Source organism: Gymnodraco acuticeps, unplaced genomic scaffold (assembly GCF_902827175.1).
Source record: "Gymnodraco acuticeps unplaced genomic scaffold, fGymAcu1.1, whole genome shotgun sequence".
NCBI lineage: Eukaryota > Metazoa > Chordata > Actinopteri > Perciformes > Bathydraconidae > Gymnodraco > Gymnodraco acuticeps.
The window spans coordinates 2,990,909-3,010,673 of record NW_022991180.1 but is presented as its reverse complement, the minus strand read 5'-3'; the positions used below and the strand labels follow the sequence as shown (position 1 = coordinate 3,010,673).

At 42.0% G+C, this 19,765-nt stretch overlaps 1 protein-coding gene across 4 annotated transcripts in view; it reads right to left on the bottom strand.

Moving 5' to 3' along the window:
• grid1a (glutamate receptor, ionotropic, delta 1a) overlaps positions 1 to 18,652 on the bottom strand; it is a 236,533-nt gene extending 217,881 nt beyond the window's left edge. For all 4 annotated transcript variants that reach the window (XM_034238004.1, XM_034238006.1, XM_034238005.1 and 1 more), the window contains exons 1-2: positions 18,574 to 18,652; positions 16,774 to 16,929 (exon numbers count right to left, since the gene is read on the bottom strand). In XM_034238004.1, coding sequence (XP_034093895.1) covers positions 16,774 to 16,929; positions 18,574 to 18,652 — 235 coding nt within the window. The remainder of the gene's footprint in view (positions 1 to 16,773; positions 16,930 to 18,573) is intronic.
• Positions 18,653 to 19,765: the final 1,113 nt, after the last annotated feature.

Here is a 19,765-nt window from a genome sequence, read left to right as displayed (position 1 = left end):
AGATATAAAAATTATATTTAAGGATGAGATAAGCGTGACCACAGCTTTCTTCTTTATTGCATTAATGGTATCATCATATCAATTTGTTGCAGCACAGTCGGCATGTATTGTTCATTGGCTATACTTTCATCTTAAAATATCTCATATGCATAAAAGGGAACTTCAAACGTTCTTTATTAATTGTGTGGCCTGAACTCCGGAGTCCAGTGATTTCTGCTGAGTGGCTAGAAAGACAGCTTTCCTTTGATCATTAAAGCGGTTCAGGGAGGGAGGTGAGGTCATTTAGAAGCTGGAGCCCTACAGGGAATTAGACGAGGGGGAAATCATCAATTCAGACAGCACGGTCACATCCTGTTGCTTAAACACTGCTGATTGGACTCGATCTCAGAATCGTTACACAGCGAGCCGGTGATGACTTCAGGAATGTGCCCAGCATTGACACCAGATACTAATATGGATGAGGCAGCTCCAGGGAAAGATTAGCAGATGTTTATTTTCTATAGGCTCCTCTGGCCTTATGTGAATTGAGTCCTAACTTTACTCTCTTCCTATAAAGGGCAAATGCACAAATAATTAGACAGTGGGAAGTCTCAAGGTTTGAGTAAGTGAGCTCATGAGATAACATCATCAGGCAGAAGAAGTCATGTACATCACTTTCTCTCTGCAACCATCTCGCATGAGCATTCTGTAAATCAGTAATGTAAGGTAAATGTGTACTATATAGGCTTATTTATATATCTATATGCTATTTAATAATCTGGATAATATTATAATAACAGTACGTGTGCATACAGTATAGGAAATTGTTTATTTGTGTATTGTATGTTTGTATGGCAAGTTGCAATACTCTGTTCTACTACAATGCATTATATGAGACCTTTCTCTTCATTTGTGTATCACAGGAACTTAAATTAGAATAGTTGTTTATTTTTTATCATCCACTTTATTTTCTACACCATGATACCTTGTGAGAATTATTGGAAAAACTCTTGGTCCATTGCTTTAACTGATTGGACTATTAGCTGTTGCTTTTGGGGGAAATAACTGATTTGGGAACGCAACCAGTCACACTTTCAACGACATAATGTGATCATACCTCTCCCTACTACAGAAGGAATGGCCTCAGACAGTAGAAACAAACTCACTTAGCTTATAGATTGCAGCTGCAATCGAGCTATACTTAATGTGTGGATTTAACAAGGGTGTGTTAAACATAGACCAAAAACTGTTTCATGTTTCCAATGGCTACCAGAAAAATCCAAATCCCAATGAATGAATATGCTAAAGGAAAAGATTATACATACAATACAATCTTAATAAGCATGATGAGATTCTGCTAACTAACTAAATCACAATGAATATCGCTCAGCCCTGATGGAATGGATTGTGCTGCAAAATTAAATAAACAAAGCACCATAATGTTGAAGTCTATATATAATTGTGGCCTGTATCCAAAGCAAACCTTGCATATTCCAAATTGTTCATGGGGATTTATTACTCCAAGCACCACATGTATAGAGGTTGCTTTATAATAAAACACCTAATAACACCCCTGTTAAATGTAAGGCTCGGGAGTAATAATAATCAACGGCCTTGATCAATAATGCACACCGCCCAGGTTGTCCAGGGTCAGAAAGCACCGCAGGAAACAAAAAACTGAGTTTTTGTTCCCATTGATCCTAACCCAAATCTGTGCCAGGTGTAATCCATTTCTGTGAGAGCGCAAACTTTTAAAGCCTCCTCCTCTTTAAGCAACACAGCAGTGGGATAACCCCTATTCATATTGCACAGTCAGAAATACTGCAAAAGGGTAACATTAAGAGGCAATCAAAGAAGCTGAGATAGGCTGTGTTGGATTAGAAAGGCTATAGTATCGGTTAGTTTAATCGGGTAGCAAAAGCTAAAATGGCATTGACAGCACTGAGAATTGAGGATTGAAAGGCATTACAGGACTACTGAGATTATTGATGACACATTCCCCGAGCCTTTCCTATTCAGAGCTTGCGCTCCGACAGAGGAGCACGTAATCATAGATTTACGATGTTAAAGGCACAATCCTCAAAGCTGTCCGTCTGTTCCTTACAGAGGGGGGATGATACTGAGCCTCTGCAAAAGCATATGTGACACACAGAGCCGAACACATGCATTTATATTTGCAAATATTAATGAACACGAATAGGGCTGATCTGGCTCACAACAAAAGCTGCTATTAGCCCTTAAACAAATGGACCCGATGCCAAATAAAAATCCTTCCCAATGCTCTTAAACCAGCGGGAGCAGATTCCTAATGCCTTCTGAAGGTAAAGCAAACACAGAGAAACAATTAACCATCACAATCTGCCTTGAAAACTATAAAACATGGGTTATTTATTGAATTTGAGGCCAGGGTTGATCCCTGTTAAATCCTATGAATATTGTTCAGATCAAATTAAGAGAAAAACCCACCAGCATTCAAAACATATTTAGCTCAAATTCCACTTAACTAACTAACCAGAAAACGAAAACAGATGTGTGGTCTCAGGAGATATTTCATGCAAATTAAACTAAATTAATGACAAATCAAAATAGCAGCCAGCCCTTGAAATATTGACACACAAACACTGCAACTATTCCATCACCAGCAAAGAAATCCCAGCAGCCACAAACAGGCGAGTTTGACTTTCAGGCTGATGTATTTTCTCTCCTCTGGGCCTAGAAGCGAGAGAGGGTCATTACTGCTCGCTCGCTTTCTTTCTCATGTCACAGAACGAAGCTGAAATTCCTGTCGCTAATCTCTGCTACCATCTCTGTTTTATACACTACACATGATCTCATTATATCAAGCATTTGTGAAACGAGCCTGGCTAATTTGAAAGAAAGAGGGCACCGCTCAGTACGAAGTCATTATGACAAATAGAATATGAATTTCCACGTGAAATGGCATTTGTAAAAAAAGAAAAAATGAAATAGCTCCAGCATCCCCCTCAAGTACCTGATTGTATCATGCTGTTATCGAGAGGGAGAGAATCGTCGTGCATATGACGGATGTTTTAAATGATATCCTGCATGTGCTTTGATTTTATCTCATCATTTCAATTCATATGTCTCCCGGCCTGTTTCTCCCGCATCAACAGGTGGACGAAGAAAATGTGTTCCTGAGTAGGGAGCAGTTGCCATATCAACGATGCAGAGGATTGAGGCATTAGATTTCTCATCCCAAGTGCAGCTGGATATAAGAAACATAGTTTATTAAGTCAACGGTCCGTGGCATCATGACCATACAGCGCCGTGTTATCTTGACATCTTGTTATGTGGTTTTTGAAGAATTGCAATTCATTAACATGCTGCCAATGCAGGACTAACAAACAAGCTAGTTTGTTGTGCATTCACATCCGAATCACACACAAAAACAAACCCACACAGTGTACCCTCACTAACCACATGCCGGTTACAAAAGCACACACACTGTTTGTGCCGGAATGAATGTGACTGTGTCCGAGAGTTTCCATTTGTGTGCAGTTAAAAGGAGGCTTTGTTATGGCAGTGAGTGGGCATGCGGTGAGTCAGTGAGGGACAACTATTCAATGGGGAAGGGCCTCGTTTTCTAGCCTCTCTTCCTGGTTGCATGGCCTGCCAGGGCGTTGCTAGGAGGCCGCTGGCACTAACAGAAATGATGAGTTGCCCTGATAGACATCCTCCTGCTGTCCAAGAAAAAAGGGAAGGATAAAGACATGAACTGAAATGCCGCCACCGCTTCCTCCGCCGTTGTTCGCCTCCTTCTCCCCTCGAGGCGATCTGCTTCTCTTCTCTTCCTACTCATGACTTTAGTATATTTTCCCAGTGCCTATAAGGCATATATTTTCTGATTGTGATACCGTTGTTGTGCAGGAGAGATAAAGCTATACTGAAAGTTTTTGTTGTGTTCAATATTCGGTTATGTTTTCTTTCTGTTTTGGCCCAAGACACAGTCTTAACTACTGGAAGAAGTGAAGGCACTGAAAACTAGGTGCAACAATCACTAAAGCCAATCTTATTTTAGCCTGAGGGGGTTGGTTGCTTTGCGTGTGTGTGTGTGTGTGTGTGTGTGTGTGTGTGTGTGTGTGTGTGTGTGTGTGTGTGTGTGTGTGTGTGTGTGTGTGTGTGTGTGTGTGTGTGTGTGTGTGTGTGTGTGTGTGTGTGTGTGTGTGTGTGTGTGTGTGTGTGTGTGTGTGTGTGTGTGTGTGTGTGTGCAAGGTGTTGCTTCTTTCCGTGTGAAAATGTTCTTGAGCTTATTTTGGAATATCCCTGCAGTGCCCTCAATGACTGTATGGGAATAACTACATCGGACACAATCTGCTTTTAGAACAGAAGATATGATTCTATCTGGTCTTATAAAGGCTAGTTTTTATTTAGTTTGAATCAAATGAAGCTAAATCCTCCTTTTAATGCCATTTCATGTATCTCTTCTTGAAAGACTGATGATCCTGAGGCATGGTACTTGGTTATTTGTTACTCTTTTATAAGAGTCATACAGAGAATTGGGACACTGTGTCGAATATATATATGGAAGGAATATAATGGATGAGAACATGTGTTATGTAATTCCCTTATGTGGGAGACTATGCATATGCCTGTAATATGAAAAGCCACTTGTGGTATGCCTTCACATCCTGGTCTCATATTAAATGCAATTATCTTACCAGCTCTGACCAGACGCATACGGCAATTTAAACATTTCTGATTACTGACCCTCTTTAGTCTAAATACTTTTTTTTTCAGACTGAATAGGGTCAGTTATGTATAAGTCTCATGGGAACACTTCAAGGAGGACAGCAGCCGGTTTCAGGATAAATGTAGAATGGGTTGGAACAAGAAAATGATTAGCGAAGCTTGCCCTAAAATGCTTTTGGGGGGTTTTCCCTTTCCGTGTTATTTGGATCCAAGCAATAATATGGGCTATTTGATCCTTGTGAGCTCTACAACATGTAGAAAGCTTTGGTTTACATGAGTTTATAATATATCAGAGGGTGAGGTGATCAATAAATACACTCTCTGACAGTCACATCGCTGGTGTTTTTGCTCTAAAAACTGTTCAATCAAAGTGACGCCTGACGACAATAGCTCAAAAAGTATAGAATTATTTGTTTTCACTTGTTCTGTAATTGTGTGTACAGTATGTCAATGTAGCTTTCTAAATATTTGGAGGTTTTGTTTGTTAAAGCAGCAATCCAAGGGGAAGCATGACCAGCCATGAGTGGAGTGTAACAAAAACACCTGCACAACAACTAAACAATTACCAACACAGGAAATGCTATGACAAGTATACGCTGTAACTGTTAACAAAGAGTGCTTTTCATTCCTTTGAGGAAAAATTAGATATTTAAGTGACAGCAGGACGCTGTTAATGCACAATGCTTTGGAAAGGTTTTGTCAGAGGCAAAGAAAATGACTGCATGCCTCAGAGTGACATGATCATGCCTGATGATTAACCTGCTGTCTCGTTCAAGTGAAATAATGAATTGTTCACATTGCTGTCGATTTGAAAAGGCTTGCTCTCTCCATCACCTCTTTCTCTGGATAAAGTGATCCTCCTCAGCATTAAACATCCAGCTGAGTTAAAAAAAAGTAATTGGCTCAGTCAAAAGCCTCAGTTAAAACCATTTTTTCTTTGCTGAGACCACGGCTTAACTTTGAAAAAAATGTTCAGCGGGTGAGACCTTTACTCTCAGTGTGAGATTACTTTCCTTTTCACAGGAAAAACTCAAATGAAACGCTCAAAAATGTAGTAGCAACTGTGCAGAAATGTGATATTTGTAAATGACTGTATCTGGATTGACACTTGTGTTCAAGGGTGACATATTGTATGCAGCTTTCTTTGATTTATTTCTTATCCTATACAGTTTTAGTCAAACTCGCGCTGTGGCTCTTGTGATAGCAATGATGGTCAACCACTTTGTTCCACACTGACATATTCCAATAACTATCAGATGGATGACCTTGATATTTGACTGGTATTCAAAGTGCTCAAAGGGTATCTCATCTATGTGAAGGATTGGTGAAAAAAAAGTCATTCATGTTTCACAAACAATTCCCCCCCATTCCCTCTTGTGCCACCATAAGGTGAATATTTGTGTTTTTTTGGTGAACATTTCTTAACAAATTGTGGATTTCCAAAAGAAAAATACAAATTCTGGGTAGTGCTAGAACATCCTTACACCATAGAGTGGACAGACATCAGGGGTGAACATCACGTTGGACCACACGCCAAGGTATACTTTTCAAATCAAAATCAAGCACACGTCTTTCATCGTGTGCAAACCTGGTTGTGAAGGGGTTTGAGAAAACTGATTGTCATCAGTTGGAAGAACACACATTTCAGCCCCTTGTTTTATAAATAAAACTGCTCTCATTCTTAGTTTTGATTACAATTAGCTGGTCATGTTGATCTGCTGAATAAGGACAAGATAAAGGAAGGATTCATTGAATTATGAGGCGTGGATTACCAAAGCTTGTTGCAGTGATGATTGAAACCCAACATGACACCTTGCTTGTCTACAACATGGCAAGAACTCACATACTTGTGATGGGTCGGAAGAGCAGTAATCAGGGCTATATATATCTCACAAGTTCTCTGGGGATGATTTGTCTTGAAGTGGTAATGAGACGGATTAGATAACATGACAAATCATGGCCTATGCTGTTAGACTGAAATATGTACTTGGCTCATGTTCTAAACCAAAACAAATGAATTATTTATCTGAGACTTATCTCTTTATCTTAGGCTGACTGATCTGAGACAATCTGTGAGTAAGTCTGTGAGTAAGGCAGATGATCTTCAGGGCTCTGGTGTTTTTTCTCATCATTGCTTAAAACTGAAGAAGTATGTTTCCCCATTTACATTTTAAACATCCTGTGTGAAAGCTGTGATGTGTTGGATCGAGCACTGTTAGGGTAAATAGTCGTTGAATGAGCAAAGAAACGAGTGAGTCTTAGGATAGATCCGCTTATCATTCATGTTCAGAAAAGCAGAGCAATGGCTAGTGATGATTTTCACTGTAGAATTCAATAAAAGATTTCTTCATTAGACAAAGTGTTGGAAGAATATCTTAGGACACACATTCGACCCAGTTTTCGGTGCATGTTTCGCCCTCTACACTCTTTTAGGCTTTCACTCATGAGGTTTAAGCTTGGTTTTGATTTCACTCAGAGAGGGCTTACACACTAGCTTAGCCTCATCTTTGGATAAAATCCATGTTGCCTGTGCAGGGCAGAAAACCCATGGCAGTGAGAGAGAGACACAGTCAGAGGCTCAGCGAGGAAGACTGAGGAGGGATTCTTGTGACAGATGGTCCCACTCGGTAGCCTTCTCTCTGGGCAGTAATGCAAACAATGGTTCCCAAATACACATTGGCATCTCTTCATCAATGAGGCAAGTGTGCCGAGTCTGCAGTTTTGAATGACTTTGCCCCTCTTGTCTCACCCCCTGCATCCCCCTCCTCCGTCTGTCTGAACGGAGTGTGAAGCCGGAGATAGCCGCGCAGCATTTCTTTGGCTGACTCCTGTTTAGCCTCTAATAGGATTTACTCGGGGGATGATTTTCTGCTCCTTGTCCTCCTTCCTGGAATGAAGTCTTCGTGCCGCCAATGGTGCAGGTGGTGGGTAGTCAATTATACACACTTCCCTTTCAGCTAGTCAGCATCCTAGTGAGTGGAGGGGGGTTTTAACAACCTACCATCCCCAAACTATTATCACACACACTACACATCCCACCAAAACATTACGATTTTACGTAAACATCAACAACAACCCTGTGTCTATAAAACCACCTCAAACAACACAGCAGACATACATAAAAAGGCATGTATTCATACCACGATGCCCAAACAAGAAAACCTCTCCAACCATTTATATGCTCTCTCTATCTTTGCCACCCTCCCGGTCGCTGTCATCTCAGCGGCTCAATAAAAGTCGGAGCATAACAGTGCGTACAAAGAGAAATTATGCTAGTAACATATGGGACTTCAATGTATTACAACCGAAGGTGTCCTGGGGCCTCATCAGCATCAATCTGATTGGACAGGACGTCTCCTTTGGGCCACCTCTGTCTCCCTCTCTCCCCCTGTCTCAGTTTCACTCAGTCTCTCTCATTCCAACAGGTAGAGTAGTATTGATGGCCAATCCCCAGCGGTGGTGGGGGGCTGTTCGGGGTCGTGGCAAAGCACTAACATCTGTCACAGTGTTCCCTACACCTCGTTATAAATCTGTCAAACCAGGGAGGACAGGAACATGAATAAGACATGGAGCTGAGAGACCTATGAATGGGAAAGCATATGTTGATGTTTTCATGTATGTATAACAGGCTGGTTTTTGAGTTATGTATTTCACGTGTGCAGCTGTTTTAATATATTCCGCGTTCTTTGGCACATTCATCAAATGCTGCTGTCATCTGAAAATCAATACTGCTGCTAAATGTCTTTCAAACCACTATTACAGCAACAGGCCAGGTTGAATTAGGTCTCCTGCTAGTTTCATGTCACTGTCTGACAGTGCTAATTCTAAATGACCCAAATGTTGTTTTCTGATGCCAAATGTAGGGATCTTTCGTGCACCAAAGGGGGGATAAACAGAACATCAATCAAGATTTGTATTCAAAATGTGTCTGCTTTTCAAATGTGTTTTTCCTGCCTTTGTCCTTCAGAGACAGACAGCTATCATACCACCCAGAAGCCATTAGTCAGCCCACACAATGACCCCCCAGAATCAAATATGCCAGTGTGAACAGCGATGAGAATACTTTGAGAATCAGCTCTCAGCTGTCTGCCAGTGAGGCAGCATGGGGAGTGTGATGAATTCATAAATGCACAAAGGCCCAAATTGACTGCCACTCTCTCTAATTAGCCCAATACAGTAAAACTGTTTCCATCAAACACCAACAAATACACTTCCCTATTATATAAAGAAACGTCAAAACATCTGCTGAAGTCCAACCAAAAGCAAAGCAGCACATGGCTTCACAACAACACTGGCATTGTTTATTCAAATGAAAAGATTACTAAAATCCCTGCTCATGGTGACATTTAGCTCGCTGCCGATGATTCTTTTGAATACAGATCAGACGTGGCATTTAAGTGAATTGACTCTTTTCTTGAAGTTAATCAGCCAACCAAGCCTTCCAACTCAAAAACCAAAATCACTTTTCAAGTCTTCACACATTTGTGTGTATTTATTTTTATAATTGGATACTTAGAAATGTCCCTGTACCTTCAATTGCAGTCTGAGAAGTGCTAAATGAGACATCTGTTACACATGTCAAAACTGTGTGACAGAGGTTTTTCCACTGCGGGAGAGGAATACTGACTCGCTGTTTCTGTGCACCACAGAGGACAAAACCTGTAGGCCTACAGGCAGATCCAGCATTTAGCAGCCTTGACCTCCCCCTGCCTCTCACCCTCTGTACTCGGCACTATCACTCTGCAGCAGTTGGCAGACATTGCTGACTCTGGCTATTGTAAAGAAAAGCAGAAGGAAAACGTATTCTATACCGTGGCTGTCAGTCAGTGAAATGCAGGTCTCATAGGGACTCCCCTGTGTCATCCATACTGTATGGTGTGAATGGCACAGGTAGAGGGACAAGTAATGTTGTGTAATCCATAGAGCTGCACAGCCAGTAGAATATACAGACTGACAAATAAAAGATACCTGCGTGACAAAGGAAGTTAGAATTTCAACATTTCTACCAGGAGATTAAATGAGTTACTTGGAAGCAGACAGAGTAGAGAATGAGAAAAATAGTAGCGTACAGTCAGCAGGGAACCAAAACTATTGCAACACTTAATATATACAGCACTGTAATAACATGCATAATACACAAAAACATTGCACTTTGCACAAATACAATAGCAACACATCGAAGCCCCGTGATATACTGTAAATAACACGTTTTTTGTTTCCCTGTTTCACAACAAATGCATTTCTCACTGCGTTATCAGAAGTTCACACACATTCAAGATGCGACTTTTCAGTGTGTGTGTGTGTGTGTGTGTGTGTGTGTGTGTGTGTGTGTGTGTGTGTGTGTGTGTGTGTGTGTGTGTGTGTGTGTGTGTGTGTGTGTGTGTGTGTGTGTGTGTGTGTGTGTCGAAAGCCAAAGAAAATAGTATCCGCTGTAGTATTGATAGGGCAGATACGATTTGATTCAAAGGGTAATGGCTGTGTGTGTGTGTGTGTGTGTGTGTGTATGTGTATGTGTATGTGTATGTGTGTGTGTGTGTATGTGTGTGTGTGTGTGTGTGTGTGTGTGTGTGTGTGTGTGTGTGTGTGTGTGTGTGTGTGTGTGTGTGTGTGTGTGTGTGTGTGTGTGTGTGGTTTTAAAAAGTGGGCACTCCATCCACTGTATTGTAGGTATTGATTACTACAGTCCTTCCCAACCTTTTATGTTTGACAGTCCTGCATAGCCCTATTAGATTATATTCAAACAGTTTTCTGTACCCTTCATATCTTGTTCAAAATGTCTCCATTTGAATCGATAGAACGGTTATTTAACTATTTATTATATAGATATGAATATTGTACTAGTCTTCTGCCCTATGCATGTTGGTTCATAGCTATGCAGCGCGTTAAACACACTTACAATATAAAGGTGATGACAGATGATTAGCCTCGAGTTGATCATTGAAACAATCCTAAAACTGGGAAAACAGTAATAACTGCATTGAGTAGTTTTCCGCCTTTCTAATAGTGGCTCCTATAAACAGAAAATAAACATTTTATTTACCGCAAAGTGGACCACCAGTGTGCAACCACCTATAGGTTAACCCTACACGGATGCTGAGTAGTGTGAAGGGATTAAATGGTGATACCTCTGCCACAACATCACTTAGCTGATTAAGCCACCAGCAGGCCTTTCTACAGCCCATTGAGAAGCTTATGACGGATTTAAATAACCACTGGGTAATTAACAGGGGTTGGTAAAATGGTCTGATCATCCCCCCCTCTGTGTTGAGCTGGTAAAAAGACGTAAAAAAAAACAACAAACCCATTATCAAGATTTATGTGGCATTATTAAATTCACCGGGACAATAATAGAGAAAGGGCAGCATTCCATCACGTTTAGAGCAAGTTGAGTAATGAGTTGTCATAAGCAGAGAATCAGATGGAGGATATTACATTACCCATGCCAACTCTTTCAAAGGAACCATTATTTCAACTTTTGTCATAGAGATTGAGCAAAAAAGAAGAATAAAAAGGCTCTGCCAGCTCCCTTCAAAGTATATTTCCTTACAGGGACAGTAGGAGTAAAGAAATAAATCCTCCTTGACATTACCTTGGCTGGGGTTAGATGAAAAGGGAGGGTCACTAGTGGTGTGGTGTGTGAAGAGGGCTCTGTGAGACAGAACACTCAACAGATTACTGCACATCAGAGAGGCAGGAAACTACTTCCACTAACTGCCGCCAGATGGCTATGTTTTCTACCTGCTTCACTCTAAATGTATATTTAAAAATGAATCAGGAACCTGCAGGGCTAAGGGTTGAAGAAGGATTTTGAAAACAATGCTGAAAAAGGTGCTCCAAAATTGATTGAATGTCAAAATGCAGAAACTGTAAACCTTATGTTTAATGCAGGTCAAACAAATCCATGTTGGTAAGTTTCAACTTGGGAAAGATCTTTTTTTCTGTAATATAGCAGTTTTCATTATGTTGCTCTATGTTTGCCTCTTCAGTGAAAGGTGGGGTAGGTAAGTTTGAGAAACCGGCTCGAGATACACTTTTTGTTATATTCCATGGAATGCTTTTAACATCCCGATAGCAATGAATATCTTAAGTGCTTTGACAAAATATCCATAAAAAAACGTCATCTGTGGAAGCCGTGGCGCTGTAAAAAGCACGACCAATCATCTGAGCCGGCCCGGCTAAAGTAACTGGATGGCCTACCTGCCTGTCAGCCTTCCATCTGTGCACAAACTTATCTCGTGCCCTCATTGGTCATGTGCGCGTTCGTGTGTGTTGGAGGAGGGGCTCTGTAAGGAAGTGGCAGATTTTTTCGAGTTGTGTATTTTTAAATTCTAGTGCACTCGAGCTGGTTTCTTTAAAATTACCTACCCCACCTTTAATTGGTCAGACTGAAATGTCTCAACAACTTCTGGATGCAATGTAGTTTAGGCATTCCTAATACGTAGAGAATGAATCCTATTGATTTGGTGATCCCTTAACTGTTCATCTGGTGCCACGAGCAGGTTGACCTCTTTGGTTTCCAATTAAAATAGATAAAGATTTAAGATAGTCCAAAGCCTTAATGATCAGATAATGAAATTGCCCTCAGTCTTTGCTGTACTGCTATTCTTAGTGCTTATTCGTAAACGCTAGCGTGCTAACAAGCTAGACTAACAGAGGTGCAAACATGGCTAAATGGACTAAACATGCACCCGCAGCAGGAATGGTGATTTGAGTGTGTGCCTCTCTGTAAGCTGTCCTATTGTGGGTTAGAATGTATTTTTATAAAAAGGTATTTTCTTTTTTTGTAAATCCTCTAAATGCTTTGATGCGTGGAAAATCCCAAATGTTGCACCAACATGTGCCATCACAATCCTTTTTCCCACCTGCTCTGAGAGATGAAATAAATCAGTGCTGGTGGGGGAATCCTTTCACTTCCAAACGCATGTGAAAATGGAGATCTCACATCCTCAAAGCAACTATGCCAAAAAAACAAATGAAAAAAATCCACCTCACGAACTAAACTTTTCTTGAAATATGCATAATTTCAGATTTACATAATCACACAACATGGTTGGGGGCTTTGCTGTCCCCTTTCTGCCACTTCATTTGAATACAACTATAGACAAAAAGGTTATTGAAGCTGTGTGTGTTTCTTGTGAATGCTTATCTCGCCTACAGGACAAACCTTTTTTTTAATCAAGGTGGGAAGAAAACCTGGGTTGACAAATTTGAAGAGGGTTAGGGTTAGTGTTAGGGTTAGTGTGAGAAACCAGTAAACATTTATAAGTCTTCCATCTAGCTTTTGTCACAGCCTGATTCCAGAAAGGACTATCCTCAGACGTTATATTCTTAAGACATTCAGCTTTGTGGGATGTCAAGTTGATACCCTAATAGGCTGTGGGTATACCATGAAACTACATTTTTCTCAGGATATTAATGAATAATGTTAACAGACCCAGACAAGCTTTCCAGAGTGATGACTGGCTGTTACTAGATAAGAGGCATTCATGTTAAATTGATCAGAATGGCAGTACATGCAATTATATCGTGCATATCGACTTTATGGGACTCTTCACAATTTGCCCTTCCAGGCAAATGTGTGTAATTTCAAATCACGATTTTTGTCATCCCATTGCCTTATCTTGATCTCTATAAAATAACAAGAACTGAAGGGGGGATGGAGAAGATAAGAAGGGAACTGTTATACCAGCCACATGTTTGTTTTTCTGCAAGATGATGGGATCTATACACAGTCATTTGTCAGATAAGCTACAACAAAAAACAAGATAATTTTCGGAGTTGGCGCTTGCGGTGTTGAAATCGCCCTATTCATCCTCTCCAGTTGCTCCAGCTTATAAATAGGACAGCTTCTGCCTGTTGTGTGGTCAAGCAGTATGTCCAGCCCGCCTTGAGCTGTCATCTTTGAATGATAAGAGTGTGTGAGGACTGAATAGCTGGCTGTATCTGTGTGAATGGTGTCCCGTTAATATATGTTCCTCTAGTGCAAGGACACAAGAGGCCGAATGAGGACAAACTAAAATGACGCTGCAACTATTCCATTCAGTGTGCTTGCAAATTTTCCTCATCACCTCACCCCTATCTTAACTCTTCTTTTGTCCACTCATGTTTATTCAGGTCTTGATCATAATTCCCTTCTCTCTTTTTCTGTTTCACCGCCCTTGCTGGTACTCATGGGTATTTTTATCTTCATTGCTCTTCTCACCCATAATCTCCCTCCCTTTCTACTGCCACTATATTTTCCGACTCTATCATCTCATCATTATTCTCAGCCTCACTCAGCTCCCCCCCCCCCCCCCACCTGTTTATGCCCACCCTCCCCTCCTTGTTCTCCATGCGATGGCAAGGTCCTGACTGCCACTCACAGTGGGATGGCAGCGAACAAAAGAGCAAAGCAAAAGGTTAACTTATCCAAGTTGTCACTCAACACTCACCACCCTGTGTGTCTAGTGCAAGAGTCCGGGGCCACCTATTGATCCTCACGTCAGCAACTTCACATCACTCCAGAAAGTGAATGCCACGTAATCACCTACTTATGTGAATATTTGATTATCCGGAACCTAACCGTAAACAGTCATTAAACATGGTAAATGATACCCTATCACCAACAAAAGGCAATTCGAGCACAGGAAATAAGCTCTGAATCATTTTCACTGAGCATTAACAAGCAATGCAGTTACGAATTCCATTAATGTGTTTTTTTGTTCCCTTACAGCATCATCCACAACCTGTTTGTACAGGTTCAACACTGTGCTATAATATTATCTAGAGGATTGTCAACGGAAAATAACTTTAAGATAATTAGAACGCAGAGTTCAGTGTGTACGTTCTCCACCAAGAGCAGTTTTGTTTTAAACACTCCATCTTATGGCGCGTTTCCACTGCAGCGGGTAGCCCCGTTTAAGCGTCCTTAACCGTCCTCAAGCGGCCAGGCCGGTTTTTGGTGGCGTTTCCATATAGCCTAGTACCGGCCAGCGGGTACTTTTTCCCTCTTTTTCCGGCCTCATAAAATCGTGGTTCCCTCAGACCAGGGCCAGGGCTGAACTAGTGACGTCAACACTCTCGACTGCTGATTGGTCAGAGAGAATCGTCACAAGATCGCGCGCGAGTTCATCCCTAGCGTCGCATATATATCTAGAAAAAAGCTTGCAGCATTTTTATACACAGCATTTTGTAAACGGATGAGCTACAAAAATGGCTACGTCTAATAAGAAAAGCACACCGTGGTCGACCGAGGAGGTGACGACGTTCCTACATCTCATTGGGGATGATCAAATCCAGCGGGAGCTCGACGGAACAATTCGAAATGTGAACAAAAACAAAGCCGATCGCCCCGCCTACACTGCGTTGCTACCCCAGGTCCTAAACTGTAATGGAAATGCGCCACGGCCTCGGACGGCCAGCGAGGCAGCCCGAGGCCTGAGCGAGGACGCTTAGGGACGCTTAAACGGGGCTACCCCGCTGCAGTGGAAATGCGCCATTAGACTGCACTCCTAAAATAATCAGAGCAATGAACACATTATTTGCTGGCAAGTCTTGCAATTACCATCCCAGCAAGTGTGTCATATTCTTAAAGGGACCCTATTGTACTTGTTGGGGGTTTCTCTTTCCTGTAGTGTGTTATACAGGTTTTTGTACATGGAAATTGTCTGTTAAGGTTAAAATACCAAAGCTCCCTCCAGAGCGAGTTTCTCTCCCATAAACTCCGCCCCCCCCCCCTGAAACGCCTTGATTGTAGTTCTGTGTTTACTTCAGTAAAAGTGACATCACTATGTAACACTTGTGGATCTATTGGCTAGCGCTCCAACACATTGTACGTTATGCGGTTGACCAATCACTACAGATACCTGGCCAGCTAACCAATCAGAGCAGACTGGGCTCTGGTTTCAGACAGAGGGGGAAAAGAGGTGCTGCAGCACAGGCAGTATGAGACAAAAAATAAGCACTTTTAGAACATTAAAGCATGTAAACATGTCACAGTAGATGCTCACAATACACATATGAACCTGAACATGGGCAGAATATGGCCCCTTTAATCATTATCTGAAGCAGCAACCTGGAATATCTTCTCTGTGTACTTAAGGTTTATACCACTCTGTTCCATGTGGACCTCATCAAGGTTTAAGTCATGTGAATTTGAAGATTAAAAATGTGTGATGTTTTTCTGGATAACTGCTAAATGGCATGGGATCATTTAAGCAAAAGGCAGGACATATTATCATGCTTCTCTGCCTGTCAGGGGCACTATGAATAGCAATGACTCATCAAGGCCTTTGTACAACTGGGGACAAAAGTACAGGCTGGTTACTAAGTGCAGCGAACATACACAGCATTTGAAGGTCCCATCAAATCTATTAAAGTCGTAATGATTCATTTTACTAGAAGAATTTGTAATCACTGTTGTAGTCAACTATTGGACCACCTTTCCATGACAGAGAGATAACCTTGATCAAAATCATTTCATTGCTAATCCTGTCTGATTGGTGGAGGTGTGTTTCTTGTCTGCTTACGGGGAATCCAAATGATGCAGACAAACATTTTGAGTATAAACAGCTGAAGGGGTGATAAATGTGCATGGATGGGATTGCAGACTCATCCTTGAAAGGGATATAAAAGCTAGAAATATTTGTTTTGTCTTGTGTGATTACTCAAGTGGATTATTGGTGTTGGAATGACATTTGATCAACTTCAAATGATTTTCATTTCACACAACATATTATTATAAGCTGCTGTGCTCTAACTCAATGCTTCCACCTAGCTTTCGACCACAGAAGACACCTTGCGTTAGTATAGTGGCACAGCACTTTGCAGATGGCCACACACACACACGTTTTTTCATCCATGACTGCTTCCCAAGGGACCACAATGCCTGATAAACACGCGTAACGAAAAACATAAACTCATGGCTTTAAAAAAAACCTGCAAGATCAAGGCAGTCAAGACTTTGATACAAGGGAATTATTTCCTGATCGTAACTAGAAGTGACGAGAGACCGCCTTCCTGACGTGCCCTGCGGCCTCCGAGTAATCAAATCAAATAGCAAGGGCAATTTATAGCAGAAATGATCCGTGGGGGAATCGCGCTTACCTTCCTGCACGGCCTCGAAGGGGTTGTTTGGCTCGATAAGTTTCACAGAGTGGGTGATTTTCTCGCTCTGCAGAATGTCATCGTTCAGACTCAGGTCCGAGATGGCAAGTTGGAAAATCTCCTCATCTCTCGCAGAGTTTTCCTCGAATATGGCACCTGTGGAATAAAAGAATACCATGTTATTTGGAGAGTAATCTCGAGGGGATGAAGTTCGATTGCACGGTAAAGTTGAAGGTGAAAGCAGTTGATGTATGGACCTTCCCAGCTAAACATAATGTATAATCTGTTGGTGGACAAACACATGTAAACATGATGCCTGATTTCATTATAGTTAGTGGATTTATCTCAGTGAGCCAGTACATGATTTCAGCACCATGGAGAGCAACACGGCCACATCACACAGACTCTCATTATTTGATGCATAAAGTAGTCAGATTTTGAAAAGAATGCCTGTCATGTCTACTAGATCGATGGCACTTTACCCAATAAGCATTATAGGCCTATGTGTGGGAGGCGCACTGAAGCTCAACTGTCTCCCTCCCTCCCGTCTTTTTTCCTCTGTTTATGGCATCAGCTGCTATTGGGAGACGCATATATATCAGGGAAAAAGGTTTCAGGAAATGAGAAGTATAATTGGGGTACCCGAACAATATGTGGGGCATCTGCCAATATTATCTGGATAGAGTCCCACCTCTGTATTAAGCCAGTGACTGAGCACCTGCTGCTTGCCAGACTGTTGCAGTAAACTGTGAACATCAGCAGCAGGAGGAGCAGCGGCGGAGGAGCACCGCGACAAAATGTGCTCACAGTGACATTGACATTTGTATCTGAGACTACAATGCCAGTCATTATACATGTAAGTGGACACAGAAGTGAAAAGGGGACACAAATATAATGTACACAGTGTGTGTGTGTGTGTGTGTGTGTGTGTGTGTGTGTGTGTGTGTGTGTGTGTGTGTGTGTGTGTGTGTGTGTGTGTGTGTGTGTGTGTGTGTGTGTGTGTGTGTGTGTGTGTGTGTGTGTGTGTGTGTGTGTGTGTGTGTGTGTGTGTGTGTGTGTGTGTGTGTGTGTGTGTGTGTGTGTGGAGAAGAGATCATGTATGCATTTTGAAACTGTAATGCAATGCGATGTGTAGGGATTGACAGATCATTATTTCAACATCATGATGAGATTAAAGCATCCCCCATCTCTGGAAAAGGCAGCTCTGGTTTGAAGTTGAGAACAAAGAGGCTCTATGCGTTTTGCATTTCTAAAACGAAACTCCACTGACATTCACTCCGTCTTGTAATTGACATTGCAGTCACGTTCCGGTGAAAGTTGAGGCTTCTCGGATACAGACAAGAGGTGGCTTGGTCTAAAAAAGCCTCAACCATTTGGCTATTGGACATTGATTTCCTCAAAGCTTATAGGCCCTCTTGCTGTAGTCCGTTTAAAAAAAAATGAATTTCAATTTACAGGCCGATAAGAGTGAGGATACGATCTTAAGCCTGCATTGGGATGCATTGATTTGCGGTAGATAAGCTAAACAAATATATGCAGAAAAAGGCTGATAAATAAATAACTTAGAGAAAATGTAAAAACCGTATAGGTCAGAGGCATGTCCATCTAAAAACCGCCAACTTTTCAACTCGCTTGAGAGTCAAAGTGTTACTTAAACACAGGATGCAAGCTGAATAGACTATTTATCCCGCCCTCTCACCAAAATCCTTTGATCAACGCAGTATGCGCTGGCTGAGCTTTATCCCCGCACGCTTTGCCTTTACACCTGTCAAACAGCATGGTTTTTTTCCTGACGCTTACCGATATGTATGATGGAGTCCGCTCCGGCCGAATTGCATTGGAATATCCACAGGGAAAGGCAGATCAGCAGCAACTCCATCTCGGGATTTCAGCGAAGCGGATCATCCAAGCTCTGCTCGGCTGTCCTATACTGTCCAAATGGAGCACCCAAAAAAAAAAGGGGGGAAAAAAGATGATCAAAACCCAGCGCAAAACACAACTGCGGTCCTCCTACTGGCAGATCGGACCCGCATGAAACCCTACAGAAATGATCAGTTTGTCTCTCTTTTTTTTGACCAACAAAAACAACCCGACTGCAGGAAGCAAGGCTCAAAAAGACGAGGGAGAACCAACGGGGACGCGAGGTAAGACTGAAAAAAAAACAGGTAGCCCGGTGAGAGAGACCGGCGTTACCTCTCACTCTCGCCTCTCTCCCTGCGTTTCGGCGTCTAAAGCATGGCAAGCAGCAACAAATGCGGAGGAGGGACACCCCTCTAACTACACACGGAAAGAGGCTCACATACACACTCCGAGAGAAAAAAAACCTGCACACACTCACTCTTCAGTCCTATCTCGATCACGTGACTGCAGAGACTTCACGACTCCGCTGCTGTCCCGACAAGCCGGGTAGAAATGATTTGGACTAGCCGGAGAAAGACGCACGGAGAGCCGATATCTCAACTCATGACTTGATGTTATAAAAAAAAGCCAATCAGCCTATGTATGCTTTGCAGAAAAAGAAAAACAAGTGCGTGACAAAAGCTCAATCGCAAACGCAAACATATAGACTGGAGAGATGGGAAGTCGACGCGGTTTAAACAGTTTACTTTGGAGAAGTTGACGTTTTTTTCAAGAAGGATGTGAGGGCGCAGCGCGGCAGAGACACATTTCAGCGTTTACTTCAGTAGCGACGGAGCGCAGCTGATGTGGCAGAGGAAAGGATTTACACACGGTGCTCCTCGGCGAGGGCTGATGGATGAGGGACAGACGTGACAGAAGCCACACCGCCTGACTGAACCGGGAACAGCTGGACTGAGTTACCGGAGGAGCATTTTGAAGAGAAGCACACACAATAGCTAAATGTTTTGTGACAGCTGCATGACTTATTCGATTCATTAACTGTTGCTTCAGAAAAATTGACGCCCTCTTTTTTCCACACCGGATTCTGGCATTGGGGGTTAATTTTAAGGACAGTTTTTTTGTTTTTGTTGCA